This window comes from Meles meles, chromosome 4 (assembly GCF_922984935.1).
Source record: "Meles meles chromosome 4, mMelMel3.1 paternal haplotype, whole genome shotgun sequence".
Taxonomy (NCBI): Eukaryota; Metazoa; Chordata; class Mammalia; order Carnivora; family Mustelidae; genus Meles; species Meles meles.
This window is the reverse complement of record NC_060069.1, coordinates 132440667-132464891: the sequence shown is the minus strand read 5'-3', so window position 1 is coordinate 132464891 and position 24225 is coordinate 132440667. Positions and strand designations below refer to the sequence as shown.

The 24225-nt window shown below is 37.7% G+C and overlaps 1 protein-coding gene across 6 annotated transcripts in view; it reads right to left on the bottom strand.

Moving 5' to 3' along the window:
- Nucleotides 1-12529: 12529 nt before the first annotated feature.
- ROBO1 (roundabout guidance receptor 1) overlaps nucleotides 12530-24225 on the bottom strand; it is a 415896-nt gene continuing 404200 nt past the window's right edge. For all 6 annotated transcript variants that reach the window (XM_046003038.1, XM_046003042.1, XM_046003041.1 and 3 more), the window contains 3 exons: nucleotides 21293-21601; nucleotides 15513-15709; nucleotides 12530-14202 (listed from right to left, as the gene is read on the bottom strand). In XM_046003038.1, coding sequence (XP_045858994.1) covers nucleotides 14188-14202; nucleotides 15513-15709; nucleotides 21293-21601 — 521 coding nt within the window. In that variant the 3' untranslated portion in view covers nucleotides 12530-14187. The remainder of the gene's footprint in view (nucleotides 14203-15512; nucleotides 15710-21292; nucleotides 21602-24225) is intronic.

The window sequence follows — 24225 nt, the reverse complement described above, 5'->3', positions numbered from 1 at the left end:
ATTGCATATCTGAAAGTTGCTAAGAGAGTAGATCTTCAAAGTTCTTATCCCAAGATCTCCCTGATATGAGGATGTGGAGATACAACATGGGGGGTTGGGGGGGTAGGAGAAGAATAAATGAAACAAGATGGGATTGGGAGGGAGACAAACCATAAGTGACTCTTAATCTCACAAAACAAACTGGGGGTTGCTGGGGGGAGGGGGGGTTGGGAGAGGGGAAGTGGGGTTATGGACATAGGGGAGGGTATGTGCTATGGTGAGTGCTGTGAAGTGTGTAAACCTGGCGATTCACAGACCTGTACCCCTGGGGATAAAAATACATTATATGTTTATAAAAAATAAATAAAAAATTTTAAAAAAGTTCTTATCCCAAGAAAAAAGTTGTGACCATGTGTGGTGATGCATGAGAATTAGACTTACTGTGGTAATCGTTTTGCCATGTAGACAAACATCCAATGATGCTGTACACCTGAAATCATTATAACGCCATATATCAATTGTATCTCAATTTTTTAAAAATGAGCTATTTCCTTGACACTGAACGTGAGAGTGTGGCATGTCTTAGGTGGGTTCCTAGAAGGGCAGTAACACTTGAGAGCTCATAAACAAATGTGCGGGACTATTACAAAATTGATACCATATGCCAAGAAGAAATGACGATATTAAATTCTTCAGGTTTCTATTTTTTTCTCTTGGAATTTTATGTTTGACTAACTCTCCTGTGAACTAAGTCATCTCCAGTAACTCTTAGATATTTTAGGTGGTGAAAAACTAGAGATTCAATGACCAGCAAGGGGACGGGGTCATTTAGAAGTTAATTGGGAAAAATATGGAAATATTATGTTTTTTTACATTGGTAATGCAGTAAATTCTGGTGGTACATTATAATGCATTTCATTATTCAGTCAAATTTCTATTTTTGTTTATATATAGTATTGAAATAAGAATATTGAAATACCAATGATAAAGAGATAAAAGCAGGAGCTTAGTATGAGACTTATTATAGTCAAAATGAGAACAAAGTGCTTTTTACCTGTGTTTGAGTCCTAGACTAGATTTGTGACCCTGGGCAAGACATATCCACCATGACCCTCTATCATCTCATATGCAAATTAATATATTTGCTGTTATGGTTTTGATCATATCTTAAAACATACTTGAAAATATTTGTAAACCACAAAATTCCATAAAAATTGTAAAGAAGCAGGGAAATACTCTCCAAGTTGTTAATTTACTATTTTTTCTATTAAGCCTTTATCCCTACTATATGGAAATAAAAATTAATATATTTTCTATTCCTATTTCCATTCATTTCCCTTACCTTGATGAAGTTGTGAATAAGGAATAAACAAACAGATTACAAGTAGGGAGAGGAAGCAAGAGAAAAGGTGATTGTGAGGATCTGAGTGAATGATTTAGGTCCTGCTTCTTAGCAGAATTGTCACCTGAACTTTAGAATTTCCTTCAAAAATCTCTATGTAGTGAAAAGAAGGGCCATTTGTACCCCAATGTTTATTGCAGCAATGGCTACGGTCACCAAACTGTGGAAAGAACCAAGATGCCCTTCAACGGATGAATGGATAAGGAAGATGTGGTCCATATACACAATGGAGTATTATGCCTCCATCAGAAAGGACGAATACCCAACTTTTGTAGCAACATGGACGGGACTGGAAGAAATTATGCTGAGCGAAATAAGTCAAGCAGAGAGAGTCAAGTATCATATGGTCTCACTTATTTGTGGAGCATAACAAATAACATGGAGGACATGGGGAGATGGAGAGGAGAGGGAGTTGAGGGAAACTGGAAGGGGAGATGAACCATGAGAGACTATGGACTCTGAAAAACAACCAGAGGGTTATGAAGGGGCGGCAGGAGGGGGTGGGGTGGGGTGGGAGGTTGAGGAACCAGGTGGTGGGTAATAGGGAGGGCACGTACTGCATGGAGCACTGGGTGTGATGCCAAAACAATGAACACTGTTATGCTGTAAATAAGCAAATAAAAATAAATTAATTAAAAAAAAAATCTCTATAGCTTCTCTGGCACATGCAGCCAAAGGAAAAGAATCATCCCATTTCTGGTTTATAAAGTAAAACCTGAGAACCAGTGAGTTGATGTGACGGTTAGAGGAGGCAGAGTCTTCACAGCTGGAATTTGTACAACGAGGATCATTAAGGGTGACGCTAGATGTATACCGCCACGCTTTTGTTTACCATCATTCTATTTCAAAAACATCATCCTCCCCTCTCAAAACATATGCTGTTGTTTAAATGCCTGGCAATTCCCTCTGTTTTCAGATTTTCTTTCTTCCTCTTTCCAAGTGTATGGATTTCCTACTCAGCAAAGACATTGAAGCCGTCTGGTTATATACTGCTATGTAATAAACCACCTCAAACGTACTGGCGTAAAGTAACATCAATTTTATGATGCTCTTGGGTTCTGTGGGTCAGAAATTCAAAGCACAGCTGGGAGGACTTGTCCTGGGATGTCTTCACAGCTGCTCCATGAAATCTCGGCTTGGAAGTTATGAGCAGCGGCAGAGGGTGGGGAAGGGTACGGGTGGTGGCGGGGGAGACCTCAAATGGCTGAGTGTTAGAATCAACAGACTCCCTTGACAGGCACTAAAGCTGGGCTCAGTCGAGACTATTGAGCCACACAAGACCTTTCTAGGTGGCTAGGCTTTTTACAGCACTGCAACTGGATTCCACAGTGGGCTCCTGCAGAGCAAATGTTCAAAGAACCAAGAGGCTGTTGCTTGGATTTTCATGATTTAACCTCAGAAATCAATATGCCTATTTTATTGGTTAAAGCAGTCAGAGTCCTACCATGATGCAAGGGGATGGGTCATCCACTTTGTGTCCTGCTGAGAAGAATGTCAAAAAATTTGTACTCATTTTAAAATTACTATGTAAACTATGTATGCAAGCTAGATAGAAAATAGACTAATTGCTAAATGTATGAGTAAAAACGTGTGTGTGTTACTCATTGTTGGGTGTGTCCCATCATCTGTTCTCTTCAACAAACAATCCGTGTATCTCAGGGGTCACAGATTGATACACTCCAGCAGAAGACCTGATAAGTCCACGGGAATCCAGGTTCAAGTCAAACCGACATGGTATTTCTCTGGACATAGGCTTGGTCCTGGAAAGAGCATGTGTAACAGTTTGGATCACTGGGATGCCTTTTTAGAGAATACGGTACTTTCTTGCTTTTGTCTCTTGGCCTCTGAATAGTATCATGTGTGGCTTGAGGCTGGTCTGTTATGACCATCTTGATAACAGCTGGAGAGAGAAAGCAGCATGTGGAACAAAGCAGAGCAAAGAGACTCAAAGACAAATGAAATCATAACCTTGATCAAACCATGTCTGCTTATACCTTTTCAGTTCCATTACACCATAAATGTCTTTCATGGCCTAACCACACTGAGTTGGATTTTATGTGTTTTATGTATATAACCTATCTTTACAAGCATCGTTACTGACACCACACATGAAAGAGAGAAATTAAATATAAAACAATTTAATCTAAAAAACTCTTAATATTTTTACCAGTTAATTCTTTCATGTTTTTATTGATTCTTTACGTCGTGTGATTTAAAAATTATTTTAGTTGGGGAATGACAGAAACTGGCCAAAACAAAACTAAAGAAATAATTCAAAAATCACCTTTTTTAAACATAATCAAGAATTTGTCTTTACGGGTCATCTGAACATATTTTAACTTTAAAACATATTCAATACTTTTCAGGTGGAAGAGTACGATTTTGAGAGAACCCAAGCTTTATATGTTATAAATGAATTGATGACTTCCTCTACAGCCTTCCGGAATCCAGACAAAATATCTCTTCAATTCCTGTTTGGAGTTTTAACAAACTCCTTTATTGCCATGTGCTATAGTATGAATATTTGTGTTCCCCCTAAAAGCTGTATGTTGAAACCTAAACCCAGTGAGATGTATTAAGAGGTGGGGCTTCAGGAGGTAATTATGTCCTAAGGGTGAAATCTCATGAATGGGATTAGTTTCCTTATAAAAAAGACCTCCAAGAGCAACCTTTCCTCTTCTGCCATTTAAGAACACAACGGAAAGATGGCTGTCTATGATCCAGGAAGCAGGGTCTCACTAGACACTGAATCTGCGGGTGTCTTGTTCTTGAACTTTATAGCCTCCAGAACTGTGAGAAATAAATACCTGTCCTTTATTAGCCTCTGAGTTCAAGGTATTCGTGTTAAAGCAGGCTAAAAGGACGAAGACACTGTGTAAATACTTCTATTGCATCCTTCGCACTCGGCTATGTGTGTCTGCCTCCCATTGTACTGTGAGCACTTCCGGAAGTGCTTTGTTCTAAGCCCAGAATGGAGGTTCAGTAGAATGCTGAAATCAATGAATGAAATCAGGGTAAGGAATGGAGTGAAAGTTTGCAAGTAACTTAATCAAATGCTTTTGATGACTTTGTAGAGGGGTGACTGAGATTTTTAGGACAGCCCAGTGGCCATATTTTTGCACCATATTATACAGCAAGATAAGAAATCAAGTTTATTCAAAATTATTGTTTAATTAAATGCACACTTGAAACCTGTGAAGCTTAATTAACAATGGTTGATAGTAAATCATCCAGATAAAATATATTAGCTTCCGAATATATGCTAATCCTATGCATAGGTATATTATTAGTCAAAGTAATTTATTATTTTTCTTGACTTATTTTTCCCCAAAGTATTCAAGCATTGGAAATGGTAAGGTATTGCTTACTATAAATGTCATAGCCTATTTTAAAAAGACATGTTAAAAAAATGTTAAAAGCTCTCCAGAAGATCCCTCTTCCCATAGAGAGTCAGAAGTAGGAGCAATGGGATTTCTGGGTTAGACAAAGCAATTAAAAATTCTGACTTGGAAAACAATGTTGCATGACCTTGAGCAGCTTCTCAAGTTCTTTTCTGATAAAATAAAGGTATGCATACTTGGAAGTTTAAGACGAAATGTTAAAATTCCTTTAATATGGGATTCTATATCATACATATATATGTATACATAGATGCACAGTTACTATGCTTTGGAAATTATGTTTTAATTGCTTATTTTTAAAAGCAGTCTCCGGAAACCTAAGCAATATTTTAAGCTTTGTGTATTAATTAAAGATAAAGGAGCTTTTACCTTTTTTTTTTTTTTTTTTTAAGATTTTAAATATCCTCTACATCCAACATGGGGCTCAAAGCCACCTTCCTGAAATCAAGAGTCGCACATTCTACCAACTGAGCCAGTCAGACTTCCCTGAAGATAATGGAACTTTCAAATATTTGGTGGCAACCACATCTTTAGCATCTACTGATTCATCCCCCACTCCCAAACCAGACACCATTTTCCCTCCCATTTCAGTTATAGTTGATTTAAGAAAGGAAGTTGAATATTGTTTCTAAAGTCAATTAACCAGGTTCACATTTCTGAGGAGCAGTTTTAATGCCTGGAAAGAGCACTAGACTAGAAGTTGGATTCACAGCCATACTCTGCTTATATTTTCCTATTGTGAATGTCAGCAAATTTCTTAGTCTTTCAAAATCTTGTCTTATTTATCTGTCAGGAGGGATTAAGCCTAGGCATTCCACTCTAAGTTGGGTGAAAAGTCAACCTGATGACATATTTAAATCATAGCAGGTACGCTATAAATGACTCATCTTTCCCTCCTAATCTATTTATTTCTAACTTACTTCTTATAGTATTTCCCACGGTAATTATTCCAGATGCCTTTCGCTCTCCAAGCCCTTACCAACACACTGCATAATTTTGTTTTGCAAACAGAACTTACATAAAGAACTATCATCTTACTCTATCACTGTGTGCCCACCAAAATCACAGGCACACGTATAAACACTCAGTCTCACATATAAATTGAAGAGGCATTTAGTAATGATTCACATAGAACTTTACCAAGAACAACTAGATAAGGTTATTGCCTATATAGTATTGAAACTCCTGTATTGTGAAAGACATAAAGTATTGTATCCAACAGGTGTTCTATGTTAAAATTCAAGTTTTATTAGGCTGGCTTAAAAATTTTCCCCATGTTCAGGGTGTTCAGGGTGACCCTGGTTTGGCAGCCAGGGTAAATACTTCTGCAGGGCCTGTGTTGATATATACAACCTAAATCATTCCAACTCATGAGCTTTGTTGTGAGAGCACCATCTGACTTGATTTTAGGAAAGAAATATGCCAGCCAGTGTGAGAATCCACTAACCAGAACGCCCTTCTGGAACTGGAGGGCCAGTTTATAGGGCGCTGGTACAATCCCGTAGACAATAATCTGAATTCTGGAGCTCTCTGGGTTATGGATCCCACATGCAGGGTCCCAGACCTACATTGGTCCCGGTCTGGGCTCTGGCATTTGGCTCTGCAGACCTGCCTGCCCTGGCAAGTCTCAGCCAGTGGAGGAGGATTTTAAAAACTTCCAGGAAGGCACACCAAAGTGTGGGGGGTCCCTGAAGAACAGGGTGGGGACAGAAGCCCTAGCCACCCAGGTTACTTTTGTGATTTCCTGAAGCTGAGTGGCCATCAAAATCATGTTAACGGAAAGCATCAAAAGCTTTGTTTTACTCAAGACGGAAGAGCTCAGACCTTTGCCCAAAAGGAGGAAGAATGTCTAAACCCTCCAATTCTCAGGGCACTTGGGTGGCTCTGCTGGTTAAATGTCTGCCTTTGGCTCATGTCATGATCCCAGGATCCTGGGATATAGTCCTATGGGGGAGCTCCCTGTTCAGAGGGAAGCCTGTTTCTCCCTCTCCCTCTGCCACTCCCCCTACTTGTGCTCTCTCATACTCTCTCAAATGCATAAATAAATTCTTTAAAAATCAATCAGTCAATCAATCCTCCAATTCTCACTTCAGTCTTAATATGTGGATTTCACAATGGCGCCCAAGATCCGAATGAAAAAAAAAAAAGTACCAAATCTATGTAAAAACTTTGAGCCCAACTTATTTGAGGTGATGGACTTGTATACATGTTACAATATTTTATCAAATATAGGACTCTATTGAAAGAGCTTTATTTTACATGCCATTGTGTAACTGCTACCAATTTTAGTTGTAAGGCAATGCCTCAGTGAGAGTCTTGCAAAACACACAAATGGACTACACCATCCTCAAGTTTGCTTAGGAAATTCTTTATGTTTTTCTGAGGGATTTAGTAATTTTTCTTGCATTCATGTGCATTGCTTGTGTGTATGCTATAAAGCACAACTTTAATTAATTATAGATACTTTTCTTTCATAGGTACTATAAAGCTTATTGCTCTGCTAGAAAATTCATGATTGTAGTTATTCCAATGATCCAGCTCACGCCTCACTATTTCCATATCTTTTTTGGCTTTGGTGTTGTTTCAATGCTGATAGTATAAATATTTTCAAATTACGTTAAATGACAGTTAAACGCAACACACATAGTACCAACCACTGATGACTGGTTAAGAATTCCACCAATGTGATCATAATATGAATACACGACTAATCTTACATGCATGGCGTGAAAGAAAATTTATCTTAAATTTTAAAAAGTAATTTAAGGATTGCTTGATTTTTGATACCATGCTAAAGCATCTTCCAATAATCCCGCTTATAGTAGATGGCTTTGAAGACTCTGTTGTGGCAGACAACCTCCTTTGAGATCAGAGGTACCTCTTCTTGGCCTCCTCCCCTCTCAGACACCTGCCGTAAAGCATGTCCACTTTCTGCCTCAGGGTCTTCTGCTCTCACTGGGTCTTGGCCTTGAGAGAGAACTCCCTCACCTCCGCCACCCCTCCTCCACCAGCAGCTTGCAACCAATGGGGAAGTAGGAGTAAACTGATAATGTTTCAGGCACCCACCCTTTGGGGAAGGACTCAGGGAAGTTATTCTGCATGCTTCTCAGAGGAGCCAGTAGAGTCCCCACTGGAGGAAAATTCACCGACTTTTTAACCATCTGTGTTGACATCGCCTCCCATTCCCCTCATGCTCCCCAGCTCACTTCCTGGGACTACCGCCCAAATAAATTATTTGCCCCTATGTCTTTGTTTCAGATTCTGCCTCTAGGGGAAACAAGCAAGACTAAGTCACTGTTTTGACCCTCATCTGATTCTTTTGGTGGAATGCAAATTATCAAAGTACATTTTTGACTAATCGCAAATAATAAAGGTGCTGACTTTATGCAACTCTGAAGAATTCATTTTTAACCTAAAGAGAAAGACAGGTATTATGATTCTCTAGTTCAGCAGAAATATTAACATTTGCTTGCATTGCCCTGTAGAAAGCTAACTAACGGCAATCGTATTTCTTTCCACAACTCTTCTTCAAATGCTCTGTCTTCCTGCTGATTCCCTTGTTAATGAGGTAAATAAAATTTGATAAATGCCCACTTGCTGTTTGTGTGAGACCTGTGTTTCTATAGCAGACAACCAAAATGGCATCGTGACTATTGCCTGGCTGAAAGCGATTGCAACGCACTGCCAAGTGCAAGGTTCATCCCAGTCTCAGGTATACCTCCATGAGCCCTGTACTTGATTTGCTAGGATAGTGGTTTTTGAAATTCATTTTTTTAAACATAAAATTACCTGGGATTGTCCCCAAAATGCAAATTATTAGGCCTTGCCTCCTGGGATTCTGATTCAGCACATTCAGGGTAGGAATCAGGAATTTATATTTATAGCTAGGAGACAGATGTTCATGGACATCACTTTGAGAAACATAGGTTTGGAGCCCCTGGAGAACAAGTATCTTTGAAAATACTGTTTTGAATACTCATTTACTGTCTTCTCTCTCACTAGCATTCAAAACAGGGAATAAAGGAAAGAGGAAGACCAAAAAAAATGCAACTTTCTAAACTAATAACACCTAAAATGCCAATTAATTCATCATGTGTTCTTAAGAAGGATGATAAATTTTAAGAACAAAGGATTATCTACTTTTTTTTATTTAAAGATTTTATTTATTTATTTGACAGACAGATCACAAGTAGGCAGAGAGGCAGGCAGAGAGAGAGGGGAAATAGGCTCCCTGCTGAGCAGAGAGCCTGATGTGGGGCTTGATCCCAGGACCCTGAGACCATGACCTGAGCTGAAGGCAGAAGGCTTAACCCACTGAGCCACCCAGGTGCCCCGAGGATTATCTACTTGTTTTTTCATACAGCCTGATACACCTAAAAAAGAAAAAGTTGGGTATTTGGTTAAAAACCAACTTGCAAAAAAAAAAAAAAAAACCAACTTGCTAACTCGAAATAACTTTATGTATTTATATTGTTCATGTGAGTAAATATTTATTTTTAAACCCAAGATCTGGAATTTCTTACATTCCCTTTCCACATATTCTACATTTTTGTTCATTGGGTATTCATTTGTTTAAGCCACCTAATTCAGCATGGTACAGTGGAAACACATGTGGGCTAAGCAAACAACTTGGTTTTGGCATAGTTACTAGTCACTTGTCTTTGCAGTGTCATCCGAATACTTCATTTTTTTGTCGTTTTAAAAAATAAAGAAATAACAAAAATATAACTGCTGATGAGAATGATAAATTTGGAATAAAGATGGCAGTCATTTGGTGTGTGACAGACAAATCTGACCTTAATGAGCAGACACTGGACTCTGTGGTTGGGGTGTGTTCATATGTGGGAATAATCTCGAGCATCAATACCAAAATAGGAACTAGTTTTTGGCATCCAAAACCAGAAGGTCATTGAGGTTCTTAGTTGGGAGTCCTGCTACAGACTCTTTTATGAAAAGAAAAAGGTCCATGCCCATTGTTTTCTGGAAAAAAAAAAAAAAGTCCTTAAAACAACTTGTTAACACTGAAGTAATCTTTATACTCTCATGCTCAGAATTTAGTTTGGTCTGGTGCCAACTCCCTGGGTTTTTTTCTCTTTTCAATTTCTGCTAAATTCTCTTGACATAAGCTGAGAAAACTAGAATTTGAGAAAAGATATTCTATTTTTAAAAAGTAACCTCTTTTTAATGTTTAATTATATCCTTTTGTAGCAAGATTGTATATTGAAATATTAACAGACATCGCACCTGTTTTAGGCTATCTCCAGCTCTACCATCCTACTTCTTACTTCCAGCAGATGAGAGGGCTTTCTACGTGCGCTGCCCCCCGATGGTTACCAGAGAAAGGGGTTTCAAAATAGATTCTTGAAATCTGTAGCAGAATGAAGGCTGAGTGGCAAGACCTAAGTCTTACACACCAAAGACCCGGCATGCAAGCAATATACACGGTCATCTCTCTCTTCCCTTTTTTTTCTCTCTCTCTCCCTTCCTCCTCATGTTTCATCTCACTGGGAAGAGAGAATTAAACATGAGGTGAGAGAATCAGACATGGTGAGTGTGTCACTGAGCTTTCTGGTCAAGCACAGCTTTAGGAGTCTGAAAGTTAGAGCAACCTATGCAGCACTTTCTGGTTCAAAATCAGAGGGGGAGGAGGTATTGCCCAATGAATATTTGAGCATTTGCTATGTACTTTGCATGTATGAATTCATTTAATCCAAACCACCTTGTAAAGTACGTGTTCTTAATGCAGCACTCAAAGATGAAAACAGATTCACTAAGTACTTTCCCCTGGCTACACAGCTGGCAATCCATGGAGCCAGGATTCCAGCACAGATGGTTGAGATCCAGAACCAAGTTTTATTTCCTTTAACTTCAGGAGAAGCCTCCACACACACAGCCTAGATGGTAACCAGTTAAAGAGAGGCAGCAGTATCTTTGTGAGGCCCAAGGATGGGGCCTCATACCCAAGTCTCCAGAGCGTCAGCCTAGCATGGAAGACCATATGACAGTCCCATTTCCTGCTCCCTGCACCCAACCTACATTATAGGGCTTCGAAATATCAGGAGAGTGACAGTGTATAAGGGACATCAAGGTAGGGAAAAGGAAGTTGCAGCATAAAATGTTCTGAGAAATAAAGACCTTTGGAAACTTGGTCAACAGCAAAACGTCCAGAGTCCCTACTGCCACCCCTCACCTCCAACACACGCGCGCACACACACACAATCTTGATGCCACCCTGTGGAGAGGGTAGGGAAGAGAAAATTCAGCCTTTATATCTGGAATGACCAAGAAAGTTAGATACGATTGAGTTCATCTAGAATGAAAATGCTACTCTCTGCCACTAGGCAGAACAGCAGCCGCCAATACGGTAAATAGTTATTCTGAAGTCAAGTGACATGCTTGCACACCGGAATTGCGGAACATGTACTGAAAATGTCACATCACCACCCGTTGTGTGGGCCTCAGGAATTCAGAAGCAAGGAAACAAACAAAAACACCAAGAATTTATTCCACGATTAGGAATTTCACAGTGAATTTTACTCACCGGAAATGGAATGACCCCCATCCTCGTAGCACACTTACACTTTGATAGGTTTTTAACTCGGCAAGTTTTTAGGAACAAACTACATGTGAAAAGTGAGGATAGAATGTGTGCAATGAATTTAAGTCTATAAATACAATACCTTATATTGTTTGAGGGGTTTACAGAGTTCATGTCATATACATCATCAGCTCACTAAATCATGACAACAGCTCCATGAGGTAGGCATTACTGAATCCACAGGTGGAGAAACCTGAGACTTAGAGGTTAAGTAACATGTCCAGGGAAACAGAGCGTGCAACAAAACCAGGCCCTCTGATATACATAATTCGTATGTATATCACATGATATAAATAAGGACTAACTTATAGTCACCTCAACAAGGGAAGAGAAAAATGGGCCATTGAACATGTCTCTCCGGTGTTTCCTTTGAAATAGCTGGAAACTGACTTCTTGACCTATGGACCTAAGTAGATGCTGGTGATTACTTTGTTTTTGTAAAATTAACCTTCAAAATACATCCCCCTTCTTTTTTGTTGTCCAAAATTTTCCCAGTTTTTCAAATTGTGATCAACACAAAAATTTAACTATATATATATGCATATATATATAGTCATATATATTATGATATATACACACATATATATCATAGGAAAAAAACCTTCACTAGATTCTACTGCTCATCTCATCCATCCAAAGTTAATACTTGAATACGTTAACCTTAACAAAATAAACAACAATGTTCAAGCCACTATATCGTAAGTATAGAACTGTTAAAATTTCACATGAATTTGTAAACAAGAAAGCAGGTAGTTACTAACCAATATTTTGGGTAATATAATTTTCTTTTCGATGGAACGTAAGTGGTCCAAACTTTACAAATTAGATGTACCATACCTAAATCCTAAGTATGTCAGAAATAGGTTACCAGAAATTCAGATACACACAGATAAACATTTTAGTGCTTCCTTAATATTAAAATGGTATTCTATGATCAAATGCCTTCTAGGTTTTTGATTGATCTGATATCTTTAATTTCCATGGAGTAAAATGAGAATTTTTCCTCATAAGTAAAGCCTGGTGGTTCAGAATTTTCACTCATCTAATAATATAGTGGTGAAATGTTAAGACAGCACAACTTTGTGATTAAATAATAAATTTGATCACACAATGAAAAAACAAAAGAAATCAACACAAGAAAGAATGATGTATTTGAGAACATTTTTAATAAATAATGTGACAAAATTACTTTTCTGATTATTGGTTTTCAGTATGCAAAATTATGGCTAAAAATAAGAGGTTTCTTACATGAACATAATGAAAACATTAATCACATGGATTGTTCCCTTAGTACTGCACACTCTTTCTATGTAACTTTCAAATTATCTAAGTGAACACATTTAGTTTTTGGTGAACACCAGCTTTTTTTTTGTGGTTCAGTTTTGTTTGGCTTTGTTTTCCAGTGGGGCAGGCCTGATACCTGTGTATGAATAAATGTACATTTTTTTCCCTCAAATAGCACCAATTATCAAGTCAATGAAATTCATATAATGACAAAAAAGGATCATAAAAATCTACAGTCAGAGGGCATCATTTGGCAACTCAAAGCAAGCAATGCCTCTCTTTGAGCTTGTAAGAAAATCTTATAAGTTTTAAATTGGCCACAACAAACTTAAACCTTTTTTTTCTTTAAGTTCAGGAAAAGTAAGAACCATCAGGTGAACGGCCAACAATAAAGTACGCATGTTACTTCACCATCTGTCATCATTCAAATATTCCAAATACAAACATAGAGCATGAACAAAACAGGTTAAAAACGCTTCTCAACATTTTTTTTCAATAAGACAAAAAAGGTTAATAGTTACAATGGTTTACAAATAAAGTTTAGTGATTGTGCTTTTAAAACCAAAAAAAAAAAAAAAAGATTAAAAACAGTGCATTACAAAAACAAAAATCAAACTTCCTTAAGTGGCACTTCTGAAATTCGAACTGACACTACCAGAAGAAATTTAGGCCAGTTAAGATAGGGATGTCCTTATTCAATTGGTCATTAAAAACATCCATTTGTTTGTAATATGCATTTATAATTGCATTTGATTGAAAAATAGAACAAGGTTTTTTGCTAGGCTTACTTATGACAATGACTAGACAACCAGAGATCCAACTGGCTTACCCCTACTTCTCCAAAAGTATACTTCCAAGAATATACTTTAATGATCAAAATGAAGACAAAATAAAGTACCACCAGGGATTGCAAAGAGCATCTATTTACAATGTTTCTACCCCATTCAAATTGATTTGTGGTTGTTCTGCTTTTGTTACATTTTATTTTCTCCCAGCAGAGGGTGGTATGAAAGACTGATTTGAAAAATTATGTTAAAATGAAGTATGTTTTCGTTTGCCTTAGCAGTTGGTTATAGAAAGATTATGTCTTGAGAGCCCTTGGGATGAGATTGATTAATCAATTTTGTATCTTTGATCAATACTTTGCTGAAAATTGCCTTGGTATCTAAGCAGTGCAATGCCATATCTCGGGGGCAAAATGCAAAAGAACTGTGTCATTCTCTCTTGCTGGCTGATGGCTGGAGCAAGAAGTCAAATACGTCCCTTGCTGGAAGGAAGGTGTCATGGTTTGTTTCAACAGCGAGGGGCATAGGGAGGTTCTTCATTAGGGATAAGGATCAAGCAACAACAACAAAACTCCAATAAAATTTTTAAAAATGGTATTCCAATAAGAGGAATAAAAAAATGACAATTTTTACACTCTGATTGCACTGAACATTTTATCTGGCGTCATGTGTCATCAGACATGAGGCATCTTGAGTGATAATTTTCACATTAGATCTCACAAGCCTCTCTGGTTGTCTTCAGCTTTCAGTTTCCTGTAAGAGAAAAGTGTTTGTTAAATTTGAAAATAAATTTTAGAAACAGTTTTAGAGTTTGTTGATTTATATGTTTTCAATCTTACAGTTGGTATTTCTTCGCTCATTCCCCAGCACATGTTAGAAAGCGCTCATGGCAACTCATTCATTTGTCGTTAGTTGGTTTTGATAGAAAATCCAATAGTTCTCGGTGAGTGTGTTCTGTGCTGTATCTGGGTATTGGGTGTAGGAGACAGAGGAGCAGTGGAAGGTGGATTTCTCTACTCCCTCCAGCCCCAACTCAACATTGTAGTTCAAATTTTATAGGTTTTAAGTATTAGAGTTCTATATGATGTATTTTTGTCCTCCAGAAAGGTTCTCTTACTTAACAAAAACAAACAACAACAACAAACCACACACATACACACACAAAAACCCCAAATAAACAAAAGAACTTATAAAATAACTTCTCATAACAACTGTAGGAAGAAAGTCTTCTTATTCCAAATGTCAAAATGCAAATGCTTTGGGTATTACAGAAAATTCAATTAGACATCATTCCTAAAATGTTTCATCTTCTATTTTTAAAAGTTCAGTTAAATGTTCATTTAACAATCTACTTGGGATTAAATATATTTGTGGGAAGAGAAATTTGCCCTCAAATTTTTTTTTAATTAAATGGGGAAAACACTGTCTTCAAAGTAGGAGGTGATTTTGTAATATGATATGATATACTATCATTTCCATTTTGTATTGCTATCTATAAATTCTAACAAAGGAGTATATATTTGACTCAAAAAGGGTTCTCCTCCAGCTGGGAAGGTTAGAGTCAAGGATCAGGTTGACTGATCAGGTCAAGAATCATTTTCAGAAGAAAGAAGGTGGAAGAGAATTGGTCAAATTAGTCAGATTAACCATAGTGATTACTAGGGAGGCCGATGATAACATAGGCTAAGCACCCTCATTCAAATCCTCATAACTGCCACCTTACTGGTTTTTATAACCTACTATAATATAATACTATGCAATATGTTATCTGGGTAAATAGTTCTTATTTCCTAACAACATGCTTGCCATATAAATTTCTTATCTGAAGATCTGCAGATGAATATGCCCTCTAGATCTAAAAAGAAATTATTATCCCCACTTACACCTTTGGAATACATTTCAAGGAAATCATTAAATTCACAGAATTTCAGTCTCTGGCATCACCAACATTAGCATTTGTGGTAAAACAGTAACATTTCTGTAGACTGATAAATATTCCTGACTTTGAGGCTGATGTAACAACAGGTATAATACTGAGAAACTTGGAAAATAGTTATAGATACCTCTAATTCTTCATTATTATCTTCTCCTCTTTCATATCCTCCAAGAACTTGCATTTCTGCAATATTTCTTCGACCTACATTTGCTTGTTCTCTTTGTCTGCTTCCTGATCCTCTTGATGACATTGAGCTTGAAGAACTCGGATCTCTGGGATTATTTGATGTCGGAAAAGTAGGTCTACAGTAAGGTAGAATATCCTCTGTGTAATGAAATATAATAAGTGTACATGAACACCACTGTACTGTTTCAAGGCATAATGTAACATAATTTATATCTGTCATTCTGAATGAAGAAGCATCAGTGTTATTGAGGAATAAATGAGGACATTTTATAACAATAATTAAAAAGGCAGCAGCGTCCGGAAAAATAAAATAACAAGCCTCATTGTCTTTCCTGGTACTGGCTGGCATTCAAGTTGATTTCACTCACAAGCTCTTGTCCACCTCAAACTCACTTGGGACCAACATCATTAGAAGAGGAAAACCAAACCTGGAGTCAGACTTAGCTTCCAGTTCTATCCTTCATTATGTGCTCTCCAATTATTTTAGGCTTTAGTGTTCACTTTTCTAAAAAAGTGTTAATAGTATCTACACCCAGAGGTGCTCCCAGTGTTGATGTAAAAACAGAGGGGATCGTGAAATCCCGATGCAAACTATGAAGGGTTATTTCAAGGCATTGATAGAAACAAAGTCCAGTTTCCTCAAACCACAGAAACAGAACCATGGCCAGGTTCACTTTCCAGACACCAAGATGTCAACCTCCATTTCAACCTATTTACACTGTGAAGCCCTGACTCTCAGAAGCCTGCCATCATTGCTAGGTTAAAACACAAAGCCATTCTAATTAAATGCCATCTCCTGAATTTCTATCTCCATACTGCTTTTAATTTGGTGCTGCTTATATGGATGATTTTCAGGCGCTTACTTCACTTCAAAGCCTGTCCGCTCTGCTCTTTGGACACCTTGATGGCACCTTTATCCTTCCATTCTACTCATCACAATTTCCAGTTAGATTCCGACTCGCTGGGGTCTCCCAATCCATGAAGACCACTGTTTTTCACCCTTGCTTCACAGCACTGGGAGTCCTGTGACCTTCATCTTTTGTCCCTGTTCCATCACTCTTTTTCTCTTCTTTGACTTTAGTTTTTGTCAGACTACAATATAAAATCTTTCTCTTGCTCAAAAGTTCCCCTTAAGCCTGTGCTCTACATGAAGCAATACCTTCTTCCTGGCCTTACAGTTCAGCAAAGCTTCTTAGTGCAATTTAGACTTAGTACTGGTAGACAAAACTCCCATTTACTCTGAATCCCGTGGAAACCTGTCCGTGCCCACGTTACTACAACAAAAGAGAAAATTCATTGTTGACTTTGATAATGCTAATCATGTTTCAGCCGTTATGTCTCTGGACTTGTCATTGCCCTTCATCAGGAAACCATCATCAAGTTAAACTGTTAAACTGGGAATAGTCATTCCCAACTTCTAGTTGTCCTCCCTTCCTGGCCAGTCTCCTGTGGGCCCTTCTTAATGCAGTGCATCTTCTATGTTGCAGGCTTCAACACGTAGCCTAGTGTATATATACATTATTTTCCCCACTCACCTAGGGAAATTTCATCCAGTCTCACAGACTGTAAACTTTTCTAGATTATATCCATCATGGGGACAGGTATTTTGTGTTTTGATATACTCTCAGCTTGACATATTGATAGTTTTGAGTGAATGAATGTGTAGATTTAATTAATATTTTTAAATTATTTTTTAAATTTTTTTCAAGATTTTTATTTATTTATTTGACAGAGATCACAAATAGGCAGAGAGGCAGGCAGAGAGAGAGGAGGAAGCAGGCTCCCCGCGGAACAGGGAGCTCTATGTGGGGCTTGATCCCAGGACCCTGGGATCATGACCTGAGCAGAAGGCAGAGGCTTTAACCCACTGAGCCACCCAGGCGCCCTTAATTAATATTTTATCATGATAAATCATTAATTTGTATTTCCAACTCCTGATCTATGGTGAACACTTTCTCTTAAGTATCCCTCAAACTCAATATGTCCAACATTGACTTCATCGGGTCCACTCTTTTCTTTCCTCTCTGTATTCCCTCATATAGTTAATGACAATACTAATCATTAGGACAACAAATATAGAAAACTGAAATTATTTTAGAGTTTCCCCTCCCTTCCAACTACCTTCTAGTATGCCTTTAGTGTACCTTTTCCATGCATTCAAATATACACAGGTGAACCTGATTTTTAACACTAAAAAATGTCAAATTTTGAATATTCCCACTCAGTCATCTCCGATCCTAGAGTCTGGTTTGTATTCTCCACATCTCTCGTCCCAGCATGATAAATATCTACTAATAGATCCTTGCCTTGAGTCATTCCTCTCTAAACCCTAATCACTCAGCTGCCTTCTTACAGGAACTATAGGCACTCTACGACTTATGCTTACATTTACCTTAAGAGCTTCCCCTTTGACCACCTTTACTATCTAGGAACACTGAATTTCTTATAATCTTCTCAATGCACTTTAGAGATTTTCATGCTGAGTTTCTCTGGCAGAACAATCTATCCACTTTTCTTACCCAAGTTAAATCTCACCCATCCTGAACACTCAGGTTATGTGTCATTTCTACCAGGAAAGATCGAGAAGTCTTTCTTTACCTTACATACCCCAAAAGACTGGGCTAACTGTCCCTTCTTTGGACTCTCAAGTATAGTATCACAAACATTACACCAAATGTGAGTATGTCTATAAACATACAGATACACTTATCTCTGTTTTTGACTATAAGCTTCATGAGGTTAAGGTTCGTGTTTACACATAAATCTCAGGACCAGTATAATGCTTTACAACACAGCGGATGTTTGATATATGCAGAAATAAACTGAACTAATTGAGGTAAATGTCAGCAAAAAGATCAGTCATTCAAGTCTAGAAGACCACTCTCTTTAATTAAAAATGACCATTCATTAAACATGTAAATCAGGGTTCCTCCTTCATTTTAAATAATGTCAGCTGAATTATGAAGGTGAAAATTATAGCAATGCATAGAAATGATCATTTAATGACACATATACACAGGGTTATGGTTCAAATAAGAATTTGGGAAAGTAAGACCTATGAAATAATAATCTGGTCAGTGTATCTCAGTGTTTTCCATGAAATAAGTTTTTTTGTTTCTAAATTAATGGTTCCAGTAATAGTTCTTTTCTTTGGTTAGAAATATATATATATATATATATATATATATATATATATATATATATTTTTTTTTTTTTTTATTTAGATTTTATTTATTTGAAACACAGAGGGAGGTCACAAGTAGGCAGAGAGGCAGGCAGAGAGAGAGGGGGAAGCATGTTCCCTGCTGAGCAGAGAGCCCGATGCAGGACTCAATCCCAGGACCCTGAGATGGTGACGTGAACCAAAGGCAGATGCTTAATCCACTGAGCCACCCAGGCGCCCTAGAAATATTTTTATAACACAAAGGACAACTTATTAAATCTCTAAAGATTAGTAAAATAATTTCATCACTTTGTTCTAATCCTGCATACACCAAGATCTTTCAGGTTTGTAAAATTTTCTCCTGAAGAATCCCAATGCTTTAGGGAAAGCTTACTTGTAGCAGCAGCAAATTGGTCTACATTTTTGGGCCACATATAAACTTCATAATTTATGTCATACCATTATATTTATAAATCGCTACTGGGAGTACAGTATGGGTCAAAAGTTCAGAGCCAGATCACCTTTTGCTTAACTGATAAAAAGTAGGCTCAGTTTTTCAAACGTTGGATTGTGGTGGTAACACCAAGTACTTTGCTATCACACACCAGAGGCTTTTGCCTGAAAGGTACTTTCACTTAACACTTAACTGCTGAGTCCAGGCCTGGATTAGGAGTTCAGGCTTCCTGTCACAGAACAGAGTGAAACTGACTCCCATTTTGAAGAAAGTTACTGATGACCAGGGGCTCAGAATAAACAGAACAAGAAATTTAGTCTAATCTTACGGTAGTATTGAAGTCCTCCTAAAGGCTTCTAGATTCCTTTCTGTAATACTCTTTTCAGACTCTTTCATCAATCCTCCCCTTTTCTGTATTTCTTTCTCCTAAATGGTTTCTTCTCCTTCGTCTCTAATAATCCTATCTTAAAGCATTCCCACAAATTCTGTCTTCCTGGCAAACTCTTTTTCCAATCTCTTCTCTTCCCAACCTTCTGAAAAGAGCTCAGCACCTCCCTTCCACAATTTCCATTTACTTTACAACCCCCTACAGTCTGGCTTCTATTCTGACTACAATAATAAAAACAATTCTTTTAAATGCCACCCACAAATAACACATTGCAAAATCCTCATGTGTTCTTTCCCCCAGCCCCCTCCTCCTGTTGACACCCAGTTTTTACTTCTGGGTGGCATTTTAGACTTCTTTCTTAAAATTTCCTTCTCCATTCTTTCTAGGATATTATTTTCTCTGGCTTGGAGATCTTGATTATTTTATACCTCTTGGTAGATCCATCTCAACTTCCATTGTAGAAAGTCATTCTTGGGCCTAACCTTTGAATATAATCACTGCTGATTATTGGTGTGTTGGGATTGGCTCACGTGTTCTCAGAAGAGGAGTGAGTGTACAAGTGACTTCATATTAGCAGCTTGAAGCCAGTCATCTTGGAAGTAACTACCCAATAGAAGTGAGTAAATGGCTATAAATTAGGGTTTTGCTTTACTTTGCTCCCAGAGAATTGATTGTTCTACAATAACGAGTGTATCATGCTGAAAATTTAGCCTCCGTAATTCACACAATTGTGTTGCTGTTTCTAAAACCCACTCTCTACTCACAACCTTTCTCCTGATCTTTAAACTTAGCTCTCTAAAGTCTTATTGATTTTCTCCATATCTGTGCTCTTATCAGTACTTTAATACATTCAAAAGTGAAATTTTTTTCGCTTAGACATCTTATCGATTTTGTTTTGTTTTTCTTTCTACATTGGTTAGATAGGTTCTGCTGGCAAACAGGGCCATCTAATGAACATTTGAGTAACTTCCCCTTTACTCCATAATTTCATTCTATTTTTTTACTTTCAGTTAGTCACCACTGGTTCTATCTCCAAAATGTCATTTTGTAGGCTGTTCTCTCCATTTTCCAGAGAACTATCTCCATTTTCTCTCCATTTTCCAGAGAACTATCTGAAGTTAGTGTTTTCATAGTTTATTCCTAGATATTTTACAATGATCTGATACCTTCATCTACCCAAGTCCAAGATCTCTTCCTTCACTATAGAAGGCTGCCCGTTATTTTTCTCAAAATCTGATTCTGTCATTTCTTGTTCAAAATTCTTTACTGGCTCGCTGCTGCTTATATAATAAATCCCACACTCTAGATCATATTCTCAGCCTTCCCAATCTGGCCCAACCACCTTTCTAGTTTTACCTTTCACTATTTGTGTCTGGTGGAACGAGAAATCAATGTTCACCAAACATTTGCTTTTACACTCAATGTCTTTTTTCTCCAACAACTTCCTTTACCTGCTATCCCTTTTTCTGTTTAACTTGTTGGAATCATGCTTTCCTTTAAAACCCAACTCAACCGGTACCTGTCCAAGGGACTCTTATATAATGTTATGTATTTAATTTAATTATATTAAAACTATTTGAGTACCTGCTTGTCTTCTCCATTAGAGAGTCAATTTCTAAATCTTATCCCTTTTCCTATGGCCTAAAAGAACCTCACAGTGCAATTTGCAAACATATGTTGAATCTGTATTTATTTGCTGTTTGAATAAATCAGCACCTTGGATGAGGTGAGTCTTTGCTGGTGGAAGGTCTCGTTTTGTGGCCTTGTTTCCTCGTCCTTTCCCATCATTTTGCTGTTCCTGTGCTTCTCTGGTATCACCTGGATTGGTTCTCATATCAGCAACTTGTCTTCCATCTAAGACTTCTCGCCCCTTGTAACTGCCGACTTTTCTATCTGACGATCTGTCTGTTCTTGGTTCTATAGAAGGGAGTTTTGGCACCATGACAGGTCGTGCGTCCAGCTGCGCCTTGGACTGGACCGTGGGTGACTTCATAGCAGGTGGTGGCACTGGAGGAGGTGGAAGATCTAGAAAGAAATATGGAGAACACTACAGAAGTCTGCCGCTTATAAAATTGCGAAATAGTACTATTAGCATTGGAGTCACGTTCAGTTGTGAGATAAGGTATCATAAACGAACCGGAACAATTGAAGACAACCAAGGAACAAGAAGATCAACAATTTCAACGTATTCTCATTGTCATATGGCAGAAGAATATTGAATCATAGAGCTGGGACTTAAAGACTTAAAGATTATCTACTCTTGGGATAGATAATACGGACACGTGTGCTATCACTTCTCTCCCCCAACCATGACAGACCTTCTTCTTTTTTTTTAAAGATTTTATTCATTTATCTGACAGACAGAGATCACAAGCAGGCAGAGAGGCAGGCAGAGAGAGAGGAAGGGAAGCAGGCTCCCCGCTGAGCAGAGAGCCCGATGCAGGGCTCGATCCCAGGACCCTGAGATCATGACCTGAGCTGAAGGCAGAAGCTTTAACCCGCTGAGCCACCCAGGCGCCCCCATGACAGACCTTCTTCATTGATTTCAGCCTAATGTTGCTGGTCCCAGATGCATAACCGCTACTCTCTAGGCAACCAATTCAAATTGACTGAGGTTGGCACTTGAGTTGAGACCTGTTTGCCACCCCTAATCTAGCCTAAATCGCTTCTTGTTCTATAAGAAGGGAAACTCAAACACATAGACCTTCCGTTATTTTTCGATCTCAAGTCTAGGTATGATCAGAACAAGGACCAATGCCCTTAGATTCCTCATTTCTGGTTCAGTATTCTTTATACTATTTCATTCTATTTTGTGTTTATAATCTACCATCCATTGATGGGGTCTCTGCACTCTGTATCTACACCCAGAGGTTTTAAACCAGATAATCTCTGGTATATATATATATAAGTATGTGGGCATATATAAGTGATATATAAGTGAATATATAAGTGAATGTCACCTATCTATCTTCTATTATACATTACATATATATGTTCATGCATATAGATCACATACATATATACATATAACTAGACATTACATATAACTCAACTTCTTACAGACATACTTAAGGATAAAAGTAGGTAAAAGTTCAATAACTTGATAATTAAAAAATTTATTTTTTTAAGGGGTCCTACCCTTGGCTGCTATGTACATTCCAGGGAGCAGAAATAGATACCCTAATGGTAGTTGGTAACTTAGTAGAAGAATATGAAGAGATTTTAGTTTTAGGTTTTTGCCTTTACTATGGAGGATGAATTAAACGGAAAGGTTTGAATCCAGGAGGGCAAGAGGTCATTGTTAGAGCTCAGATAAGTAATGATAGGGGATGGAACTGTACTGGTGGCTGTTCGGATGAGACGTATTTAATAAATATTAAGGAAGAAAAATCAGTATTATTTAATGATCAGTGGAATACAGGAGAGGAAAGAAAGGAAAGATTCTAAGATGACTTTTAAGAATTTTGCTATAGGAGCTCTGGGTGTGGTGCATAAACAATGAATCTTGGAACACTGAAAAAATAAAATTAAATATAAAAAAAGAATTTTGCTATAGTTGACTAGGTGGATGAGAGAAACTTCACTGAAGATAAGGAAGGAGGGATGAGGAAGAGATGGATGGCCTATAGAGGGGGAGTAAACTTTTCAATTTTAGAAAAGTAAATAAGAGGCGCCTTTGAAGTACCTAGACAGAGATGTCTAATAGGTTTTTGTACATAAAATCTGAGTTTCAAGAGAGGCCAGTTCCAGAGATACCAAGATTTGGGAATTATCATCATCTTTTTTTTCAGCCATGACTTCAAAATGGTAATTTTCATATGTAGAGAGCTATACTTAGGACTACATTATTAAAATTGATCCAAATCTTACTTACATATTTTTGTTGTTCATTCTCATGGCTCTTCATGTTCTAGTTTCATATAAATAGCCTCTAAACATTACCCAAAGGCTGGCTAAAGTACAGAGAATGGCATTAATTTTCCCCTCATTTTACAAAATCAAAAATTTTTTTGCCTTACAACATATGTTACCATTGTAGTTGTGCCTGGTTTTCCTCTTTACTCCTTTAATGGATTAAAAAAATACTTAAAAAAAAAAAAAAAAGGGTGGTATCATGAGAGTTGAGAGTCCTTCCTCATCTGCTACTTGTTTATTAAAAATAACCAAAATGAGATAGTTAAAAACCAGACTATACTAAGTGGCATAAAGCCAAGTGACCCAAGGCAGAGCAGTTCTAAGTTCAGACTGAGCCTGGGACTGGCAATGAAAGGAGAAAAATCTAATTCAGAACATATCTGGCAGCAGACGGAGTGAGTGCCTGCAAGCTCATTTCTGCACTATCTCCTTGCCATAGACTTCACCCCCAAATTGCAAACACAGATTATCAAGCAGGCAGAAAGTAACTGCCACTATCAACAAATCATAAAATGTCTGGGTTCATCAGATTACCGAAGCTGATGATTACCACTATTATAAGAGAGCACAAAATCTTGGGAATATGTGACTCTCGAGACAAAATCTATTTCCCAATGCACTATAACCCAGGTAGAAAGTGAGAAGAGAACCCAGGAGTAATTTTAAGAGTTCTAACTTCCTAAATGTAATTGCTTCTGTATCTAGTTGATGATGAGAGGCAAATGCTGCAGGTT